Source organism: Anser cygnoides, chromosome 31 (genome assembly GCF_040182565.1).
Source record: "Anser cygnoides isolate HZ-2024a breed goose chromosome 31, Taihu_goose_T2T_genome, whole genome shotgun sequence".
In the NCBI taxonomy this organism is placed as follows: Eukaryota; Metazoa; Chordata; class Aves; order Anseriformes; family Anatidae; genus Anser; species Anser cygnoides.
In genome coordinates, this window is record NC_089903.1 from 1,227,648 (window position 1) to 1,237,498 (window position 9,851).

General features: G+C 63.3%; 1 protein-coding gene across 4 annotated transcripts; it reads left to right on the forward strand.

The window, feature by feature from the left end:
* The first annotated feature begins 53 nt into the window (after positions 1-53).
* On the forward strand, positions 54-8,462 carry YBX2 (Y-box binding protein 2). Of its 4 annotated transcripts, none has more exons than XM_066985368.1 (10): positions 54-1,161; positions 4,457-4,520; positions 4,618-4,651; positions 4,785-4,874; positions 5,554-5,620; positions 5,780-5,859; positions 6,197-6,315; positions 6,790-6,922; positions 7,484-7,621; positions 8,222-8,462. In XM_066985368.1, the coding sequence occupies exons 1-9, from the start codon at positions 975-977 to the stop codon at positions 7,592-7,594; spliced, it is 885 nt and encodes a 294-aa protein (XP_066841469.1). In that variant the 5' UTR covers positions 54-974; the 3' UTR covers positions 7,595-7,621; positions 8,222-8,462. The 4 variants fall into 4 exon arrangements, with proteins under 4 accessions (XP_066841469.1, XP_066841467.1, XP_066841466.1 ...); XM_066985366.1 differs by having other exon boundaries at positions 59-1,046; positions 1,086-1,161; positions 5,554-5,859; XM_066985365.1 differs by having other exon boundaries at positions 59-1,161; positions 5,554-5,859.
* The last annotated feature ends 1,389 nt before the right edge of the window (positions 8,463-9,851 follow it).

Below are 9,851 nucleotides of genomic sequence, written 5' to 3' on the forward strand. Positions count from 1 at the left end.
CCGCCCCGCCGCCGCGGCGCATGCGCGGGGAGGGAGGGGCGCGGTGGGGTGAGGCGGGGAGCGGAGCTGCGCATGCGCGGCGGGGAGGGGTGGGGGAGGGAGGGAGCGGCGGCCCCGCCCCCACACTGCGCATGCGCGCGGCCCTCCCGGCCATAGAGACGGGGCTCGGCGGGCAGAGCGTCGCCCGCCGCCATCTTGGGAAGGGGGCGAGCGGCTGCCATGGCAACGGCGCGGCGAGAAGCGCCGGCTTGTATGCAAATGAGCGTAATGAGGACAATTAACGGCCCGGCAAGGCCCTCGTTAATCCTCCGCCCCCCCCACGCCCAGATCATGAAAGTTTATGCAAATCACCGCAGGTGCGGGACGCTTTTACCTATGAAAACGTACATTTCTTTAAATACGTACAAACGTTGCCCCGCCCGGCACTGCGCAGCACCCCCAGCCGAACGCAGACGTTGACGTTAAGTAAATTTATGTTAACACACACAAATGAGCGCGGCGGCGCTTCTCTGCATGCGCGAACAGAGAGCGGAGGGGGGAGACAGGGAGGGACAGGCGCTGCCACTCGTGCATGCTCCGCCCCGCTCCAGCCTTTATCCCTCCCCCCACGTGGTGCCGCGCGCCTCGTGCCCGCCACGCGCCCAATATAACCCAATATAACCCAATATAACCCAATATAACCCAATATAACCCAATATAACCCAATATAACGCCAAAATATAACGCGCCCAATCGCCGCCCTTCCCCTCCCCCCCCCGCTCCCTGCCAGCCAATGGGGAGCCGCGGGCGAGGCGCGAAGCCGGGGGGGCGGAGCCTGGCGGCGGTTGGCGAGGCAGCCCCGGGCAGAACCCCCTCAAAAGCGGCGGCGGCGGCGACAGGGTCGGAGCTCGGCGCTGTTCTCTCCCCCTCAGCGACCAGGCCTGTTACCAGCCTCCCCCGGTTCTCTCCGCTATCGCCCCCCGGTGGCCGCGGCCATGCTGAGCGACTCGCAGGGCCCTGCCGAGCCGCCCGGCTCCCCCCCGGGCCCGCCACCGTCCCCCTCAGAGGCCGGTGCCGCTGCCGCTCCCCCCCCGGCCCCCTCAGAGGCCGGTGCCGCTGCCGCTCCCTCCCCGGCCGTTACCTCAGAGCCTGCAGCTGCGTCCCGTGCCAAGCCCGTGCTGGGTGAGGGGTGGGGACAGGCCGTGCTCACCGGGGGTGTTAGGAGGGGGGTGCAGGGGCCTTGGGGTGATGAGCCCTCACCCTGCCACACTCCTCTGGTGGGGTGGGGGTAACTGGGGGGTACTGGGGTTCACTGGGGGGGCTAGGGGGGTACTGGGGGAAACTGGGAGAGGCCTTGGGGGGTAACTGGGAGGGGCTGGGGGGTACTGGGAGAGGCTGGGGGGGATAGTTGTGAGAAACACTCCGAAAACAAACAAACAAACAAACAAAAACCTGCTGCTCAACAGCAGCTGGGAGAGCGAGGAGCGAGAAACCTCCCCGCAGACACCAAAGTCAGCACAGACGGAGGGGGTGGAGGCGCTCCAGGCGCCGGAGCCGAAGCCCCCTGCGGCCTGTGGAGAGGCCCCTGGTGGAGCAGGCTGCCCCCCCCGTCCCCCCCTTCTCGATACTTGGGAAACTGACCAAACACCACAGCAAATATACCAAAACCTCTAGACTGTTACTTAGATAGTGCCTACACCCTCTTTCCCTGCTCGTTCAACTTTCCCAACTCATTCAAAAAACAGCTCTGTCAAACATTACATACCACACCTTTAACACCTTCCATAACCCTTTTTAACGCTTCTTGTCTTTCTCCAGCCTGTACTTTCACCAAAGTCTCAGTCATTAGCCAACTTAATTCCATACCTTCCTTCTTCCACTCCGGATATTCCTACCTGAAGTGGCCAGCCTGCCCACACTTAAAACATCCCATCAAAGCCTGTCCCTGCTAAGATTCAGGCCACAACACGGGTAGCTTTCCTTGCCTGCCATTCCTTCATCTCTCTTCCTCTCTTTTCCATCCTGGCCCTGACTCCCCCTGAAGATTTTCTTCCTCTTTCTCCAACCCTCTGCCTGACTACCTGCTACGCTGTCAGTACCATTAGTTTCACCCTCTGCTTTCCTTCTCATCTCCCCTCTTGACACACACGTTCAGGGCCTCCCGCAGGAGGGCCCCCCAGTGACTGGTCACTACATCCCCCCCACCTTCTGGAGCATTTTCTGTGCATCTTGCCAGGCTTCAATCACAAAATGAGCTTTCAAGAGCCCTTGGGATACCGGGTCCTCAGGATTCATCCCCAAGTACTTTCTCATTCTGACCCCAAGTCTCTCGTATGATTTCTGTGTTGCACACTATTATTCTTCCAGCCAGGATCGGCAAGTGGGTATTTCTGCCCTGCCGGTATTACCCCTGGTCCTGGAGGATGAGTTCTTTCCCATTTTTGTATAGCAGCTCTCCTCCTGACCATTCCCATTTCTTTCCCTGTAAACAACATATTTATATACGTAATTCCCCCTCCCCAAGAGTATAAGTTAGGTCCTAGGAAACTCCTAACCTCTCTGCTGGTAAGGAGGGGGGGAAGTTCACTTAAGAGGATACACAGTTAGTGTTAGTGCTGTTAGTATCAGGGAAGGCAAAATTCTCAGTACCTCTTCTGCCTTGTTCTAATTCTTGCCAGAGCCTAGAGTACGCTCTTCTCTAGGGACAGTGTTAATTGCAGTCCCTGTCTCCTTTCCTGGAGCGACTGCTGCTGCCACCGGTGCAATATTAGGATTATAGGGAGCATAACTTGGCTCCTCCTCCAAAAAAAAAAAAGGAATCTTATAGTTTACACATAAATTTCAAGCCTGAATTTTCATCAGGCCCGTATTTTGGCCAAAATACTGCTGTTTCCTTAATCGGTTCTTTTGTCCAGACTAATACACAATATTTAACCTTTTTTTTTTTTTTTTTTTTTTTACCATCTCCTCCAATTTTGAGATTATTTTTCCAATTTCTTATAATTCTTCAGGAAGAACTTTCGGTAGGCACTCCCCCAGGGATATCTCCCTGTCCCCTGGAACTCATATTTCCCATTTTACCTATTCTGGAAAATGGGGGTGTACTGCCAAGCACTTCCCCGTGCAAGGGCTACCGCACACCTATGAGTTTACCAGATTCCCTGGTGTACTTCCGAGCACTTCCCCGTGCAAGGCTTACCGCACACCACATTTCCCGAGACTCTTCCTTTCTCTCCCTTATCTCACGCTTCGTCCGTCTCTGCCTGCGCCCCTCGCGGAGCTGCGGCACCGCGGATCAGGACCCCACACTCGCTTCGTACAAAAGTACGTCTCAAGCACACATCACACAGAGTCTCACCCGACCCCCAAAGCAATACTTAATATTTCTTACCTTGGTCTGTGCACAGAGTTACCGGATCAATTCTTAAAACCCTGAGTGTCTACCTTCTTCCTTTTCCCCACTCCTTCACGGATCCTGCCTCTTTCATCAGCCTCGGGCCCTCTGTCAGCTCTCCGCAGAGCCGCCGTCGATGCACAGGACCGCTGAAATCAGCGGGGCATGCCTTCCTGCTGCTGCGGCGGTGGGGCTCCCCGGTAGGCGACTGGCTCCCGGACGAGCCCCAAATTGTGAGAAACGCTCCGTAGCCAACAACTTGGGCTCAGGCGAGGAGCTCAGCGAAGCAGTAATTTATTCGCGATTGCAATGGCGGGCGCCCCACAAGCAGGAGAGCACACCCATAGTTCCAAAACCCAGTTTATATACTTTTTGATGACAGGACCCTCCCCAGTTTCCCCACTGAGTGGGTAATCCAGGTTCACAATCTATCTGATGCTTCACAGACAATGCCTGGCCTTCAGTTGCTGGCCTGTTAAATTTCAAGCTTCTTTTGACTTTTTTACTGTTTGAAGTGGTAATGTTTCATCACTTATCTGATTTGACTTGACACCGTGATTTTCACCTAATTGCTCTAAGGAGTCCGGCTGTCTGCATTTTACAAGGTTTTCTGTTAAGCTTTCTTATCACTGTAAGCATATCTCAATACCCCATTCCTTCCTTCTGTACCATGTAACACTGCAAAAACAACATTTCCATTCCCACATAGTGGGGGTAACTGGGAGAAACTGGGAGAGGCTGGGGGAAAACTGGGGGTAGCTGGGAGGTATTGGAGGTAACTGAGAGGGGCTGGGTGTTACTGGGAAAGGCTAGGGGGTAACTGAGGGGGTACTGGGGGTTACTGTGGTTAACTGGGAGCTACTGGGATTAACTGGGAGGAGCTAGGAGAGGCTGGGGGTCACTGGGGGGGTTAACTGGGAGTTACTGGGGGGGTTGCTGGGAGATCACTGGGGCTTACTGGGAGGGACTGGGGGGGCACCTGCCCGTCCTGGGGACTCCCCCTGCCACTTAAAGGGGTCGGGGGGGCACTAAGAGGAATCCCAAAACTGACGTTTTTCACCCCAAATTCTCTCCCCCCCCCAGCCACCCAGGTGCTGGGCACTGTGAAGTGGTTCAACGTGCGCTGTGGCTATGGCTTCATCAACAGGTGGGGGGGGGAAATTGGGGGGGGGGGCGCAAATTATGGAGGGGGGGGGGAACAAATTGCCTTAATTAATCCCCCTACATTAATTCCGCCCCCCCAGGAATGACACCAAGGAGGACGTCTTCGTACACCAGGTACCCCAAACCCCCCTGAAACACCCCCCCCCCCCCCAAATTTTTTGGGGTGCCCCCCAGGACCTCCCTGCGGACCCCCCCTGGAATTTTGGGGCCCCTCCCCAAATTTTTGGGCCCCCCCCCCTCCCCGCAGACGGCGATCAAGCGCAACAACCCCCGCAAGTTTCTGCGCAGTGTGGGCGACGGGGAGACCGTCGAGTTCGACATCGTGCAGGGCGTGAAGGTAGGTGGGCGGGGCCCCCTGTCGCTCGAACCACGCCCCCTTTCGCTCGAACCACGCCCCCTTTCGCTCAAGCCACGCCCCCTTTCGCTCGGCATCGTGCTGTATGGAGGGCTGGGGCCCCCTTTGGCCCGGGCCACGCCCCCTCTCGCCTAGGCCACGCCCCTCCGAATCGCCACGCCCACGTTGCACAGGCCACGCCCCCTCTTTTTGCCACGCCCTCTTTTAGGAAAGCCACGCCCCTCGGGCCATTGCCCTGCATATAGGGCTGGGGACACCACCTGCACAGGCCACGCCCACTCCTGCACAGGCCACGCCCACTCCTGCACAGGCCACGCCCACTCCGGCACAGGCCACGCCCCTTCACCCTGGGACACGCCCCTTTTACATAGGCCACGCCCCCTCCCGTTTAGGCCACGCCCCCTCCTTCCACCCAGCCCCCTCCAGTCCCTGCCCCTTCCCATTAGCCCCGCCCACCCCCGACCCCGCCCCCTGGCTACGCCCCGCCCCCTCCCTTTAGGCCACGCCCCCTTTCCAGCCCCACTTACCCTCATGTAACCACCCCGGCTCCCGCCCCACTCCCCCTCCAGGCCCCGCCCCCCACCCGTTAGCCCCGCCCACCCCCTGGCCCCGCCCCCTCCCCCAAGCCCCGCCCCCTCACGCGTCTCCCCCTCCCCTGCAGGGCCCCGAAGCCGCCAACGTGACGGGCCCGGGGGGGGTCCCGGTGAAGGGCAGCCGCTACGCCCCCGACCGCCGCCGCTTCTGCCGCTTCTACCCCCGCCCACCGCGGCAGGGCCCGGCCCCCCCCGCCGCAGGCCCGGCCCCCCTGAGTGCTCCTGCCACCGCTGCCCCCCCTGCTGTCAAGGGTGGGTCGGGGGGCGAGGGGGGCGCCCGGCTGCCACCGCCCCACCGCCGCCGCTGGCTCCCCTTCTTCTTCCACTGCCGCTTCCCGGGGGGGGGGCACTGGCAGCAGGGCGGGGCCACCGAGGTGGGCACTGGGGGGGGGGCGTTTGGGGGGGCGTTTGGGGGGGGAACAAGTGGGTTTGGGGGGGCGTTTGGGGGGGGGAACAAGTGGGTTTGGGGGGGAATGGGGGCATTTGGGGGGGGATCCGGGCGGGGGGGGGAAATGGGGGCATTTGGGGGGGGCTCGGGGGGGGTAGTGAGGGGATTTGGGGGGGTCTTGGGGGTATTTGGGGGGTTGTGGGGGGATTTGGGGGGGGTCTGGGGGAGGGGTTAGGGGACACGCGGGGACAATTTGGGGGTCCCGGGGGGGTTTTGGGGCCCCTCCTGACCCCCCCCTTTTTTCTTTTTCCCTCCCCTTCCAGGCCCCTGAGGGGGAGGAGGAAAGGGGGGAGGCCCCGCCCCCCAGCGGGCAGGCCCCGCCCACCGTGGCCCCCCCTGAGCGCACCCGGGGGCAGCGGGGGTTCCGACCCCGCTTCCGCAGGTAGGGGCGGGGCCTAACGGGAGGGGCGGGGCTTAACGGGAGAGGGGGCGGGGCCTAAAGGCGGAGGGGGCGGGGCCTAGCGGGGAGGGGTCTCGGGGTGGGACTTAGGGTGTGGGCGGGGCCTTAAAAGGGAAAGGGGGGTTTGGAGGGGGGAGGGGCCTAGGGATGGGTGGGGGCGTGGCCAGAAAGGGGGCGTGGCCTGAGGGTGGTGTCCCAAAGGGGGCGGGGCTTGAGAGGGGAGGGGCCTCAGGGGGCAGGGGCGGGGGGTGGGGGCTGAGGAGGGGAGGGGGGATCAGAGGAGGGAGGGGGCGGGGCCTGGAGGGGGCGGGGCCTCGGGGGGGCGTGGCCTCCGAGGGTGGGGGCTTGGGGAGGGAGCTGTGGAGGGGGGGGGCTCAGAGGGGAGGGAGGTGGGCGGGGCCTGGAGGGGGCGTGTCCCCTCCCGGCCCCGCCCCCGACGCCTGGCCCCGCCCCCAGGCCATTCGGTGCCCAGCCCCAGGCCGGGGCCGAGGGGGCGGGGCCGGGGGCGGGGCCGGGGGCGGGGCTTGAGCCACGTGGGCAGCGGCCCCGCTCCCTCGTGCTCCTCCGCCGCCAGCCCGGATCGGCCCAGGTGAGGGGGGGGGGGTTTGGGGGGGGCTTTGGGGGTCCTGGGGGGGGGGGGGGTCCTTTATGGGGCCCCCGGGGTTTGGGGTGACCCCGTGGGGTGGGGGCGGGGCCGGCTTGGGGTCCCCAGGGGGTCCCTAAGGTGGGGGGGGGGGCCCTTAGGGTTGCCCCCAGCCCTATTTTGGGGTCCCCGGGCTGTGGGGGTGCCCCCATGGGATTGTCCTGACCCCGCTTTGGGGTCCCTGATTTGTGGGGTGACCCCGTGGGGGGGGGACGGGGCTGGTTCGGGGTCCTCGGGGGTCCTCAGGGGGGTCTTTAAGGGGTGGGGGGGGGCTTAGGGCTGCCCCCGGCCCTATTTTGGGGTCCCCAAATCCCCCCCGTGGGGGCCTTGGGGTGTAGGGGGAGACCCCATGGGATTGCCCCCCCCCCTTTTTGGGGTGCCGGGGGGCGGTCCCATGGGACTCCCCCCGTTTTGGGGTCTGAGGGGGGGTCCCCGGGGTTCCCCCCCCCATTTTGGGGTCCCCTCACCCTCTCCCCCCCCCCTCCCCCCCCCCCCCCCGCCCTCAAGGAGCCGCCGCTGCCCCCCCCCCAGCTCGGCCGCCGCGGGGGGGGGACGCCCCGGCCAGCGCCCCCCCCCCCCCCCCCCCCCCCGAGCCCAAGGGCACCGAGGCGCCGCTGACCCCCCCCGGGACCCCCCCTGCCGGAGGTGAGACCCCAAAACGGGGCGTGCCCCCCCCCGAACTGGGTGTGTGACCCCCCCCAGTTGTCCTCTTGGGACCCCAAATCCCCCCCTTGTGTGTCCCCTCCCCCCCCAAATTCTCCCCCTTTGCCCCCCCCCTTGGGGTGCCGCCCCCCCATTTTTGGAGCCCCCCCCCCAAATCCTCCTCCCCTTTTTGGACCCCCCCCCAAATACTCCCCCCTTCCCCCCCCCCCCCAAATCCTTCTCCCACTTTTGCCCCCTCCTCCCTTTTGGGGCTGGCCCCCCCCAAAAAAATCCCCTTCCCCCCCCCCCCCCCCAATCCCCTACTTTGTGCCTGCCCCCCCCCCCCAAAAAACTTCCCTTTTGGGTGTCGCCCCCCTCAAATTCCCCCCCCTTCCCTTTTGGGCGCCCCCCCCCAAATTCCGCCCCCCTTTTTGGGTGCCCCCCCCCCCAATCCCCCCCCCTTTTGGGTGTCCCCCCCGCCCATTTGGGTGCCCCCCCCCCAAATCTCCCTCCCCCCCTTTTGGGTGCCCCCCCTTGGATGCCCCCCCCCTTTTGTGCCCCCCCCCCAAATTCCCCCCACTCACCCCCCCCCTCTCCCCACAGGTCTCCGCCGCCCCCCCCGCCGCCAAGTGATCCCACCACCACCACGGGGGGGGGGGCACAAGGAGGGGCCCCCACCAGGTGCCCCCCCCCATGGTTTTTGGCCCCCCCCATGGTTTTTGGCCCCCCCCATGGTTTTGGGCCCCCCCCTATGGTTTTTGGGCCCCGCAATGTTTTTTGGCCCCCCCCCCCCAATATTTCCCAGTTGAAGGACCCCCCCCACAATAAAGATGTTTGAACTGCAGCGACCTCCCCGCCTCGTCTGTGCCCCCCCCCAAATTTTTGGGGGGGTGGGGGCTGTTTTCGGGGCCCCCCCACCCCAAAAAAAACCACGGTGGGGTCCGGGAGGGAGCGGCGTTTATGTACAGGCGGGGGGGGGGCAGAAGTGGGGGGGCCCCCCCGGGAGAACGAGGCACTTGGGTGGGGGGGGGGACCCCAAAATGCCCCCCCCCCCAAATTATTTAGGGTGGGGGTGGGGGTCCCAAAAATCTGCCCCCAATGATTTAGGGTGGGGGGGGGGTCCTCAAAATCCCCCCCCAAATCATTTGGGGTGGGAGGGGCCCTACAGTGCCCCCCCCCCCCCGAGGTGCTTAAGGTAAGGGGGGGACCCCAAAATGCCCCCCCCAAGTCATTTAGGGTCAGGAGGGACCCCAAAATGCCCCCCCCCAATGATTTCGGGTGCCGGGGGGTCCTCAAAATCCCCCCCCAAATCATTTGGGGTGGGAGGGGCCCTACAATGCCCCCCCCCAAGGCCCTAAAGGTAAGGGGGGGACCCCAAAATGCCCCCCCCAAATCATTCAGGGTGGGGGTGGGGACCCCAAAATGCCCCCCCCAGGGTGTTTTAGGTGAGGGGGGGGGCCCCAAAATGCCCCCCCCAAATCGTTTAGGGTGGGGGGGGGGTCCCAAACAGCGGGATTTAGGGGATTTCCCCCAAAATTTGGGGTCCGGGGGGGGCGCTTGGGTAAGAAATGTATTTTTTTTAGGGGATTTTCCTCTAAATTTTAAGGGGGGAGGGGGGCAAAACTGCGGGTTTTGGGGGATTTCTCCCCAAAATAAGGGTTGGTTTTTTTGGGGGGGGGGGGGGTAACTGGGGGTCACAAATGGGTTTGGGGGAGTTTTCCCCAAATTTGGGGTTTTGAGGGGTCCCAGCAGCAGCTTCGGGGGGATTTCACCCCAAAATGGGGGGGGGGGGGCACAAATAGCAGCTTTGGGGGATTCCCCCCCCAATTTGGGGGTCTCGGGGGGGGGGGTCCACAAAAGTAACGTCACGGGAGGGATTTGGGGGGATTTTCACCCAAAATTTGGGGTCTGGGGGGGGGGGGGATCCTACAGGCACACCACAAGCAGCGGTTTTGGGGGAAATTCCCCAAATTTGGGGGTTTTGCTGGGGGGGGGGGGTCCGAAAAAGGGGTCACAAGCGGCGGGTTTTGGGGGAATTTCCCCCGATTTTGGGACTTCTGGGGGGATTTCCCCAAATTGGGGGGGGTTTCGGTGTGTGGGGGGGGTCTCAAACGTGGGTAACAAAGTGCAGGTTTTGGGCGATTTCCCCCCAAAAGTTTGTATTTTTTTAAGGGGGTGTCCCCGTGCCCCCCCCCCCCCTTTGCGCCACAAGCAGCAGCTTTTTGGGGGCATT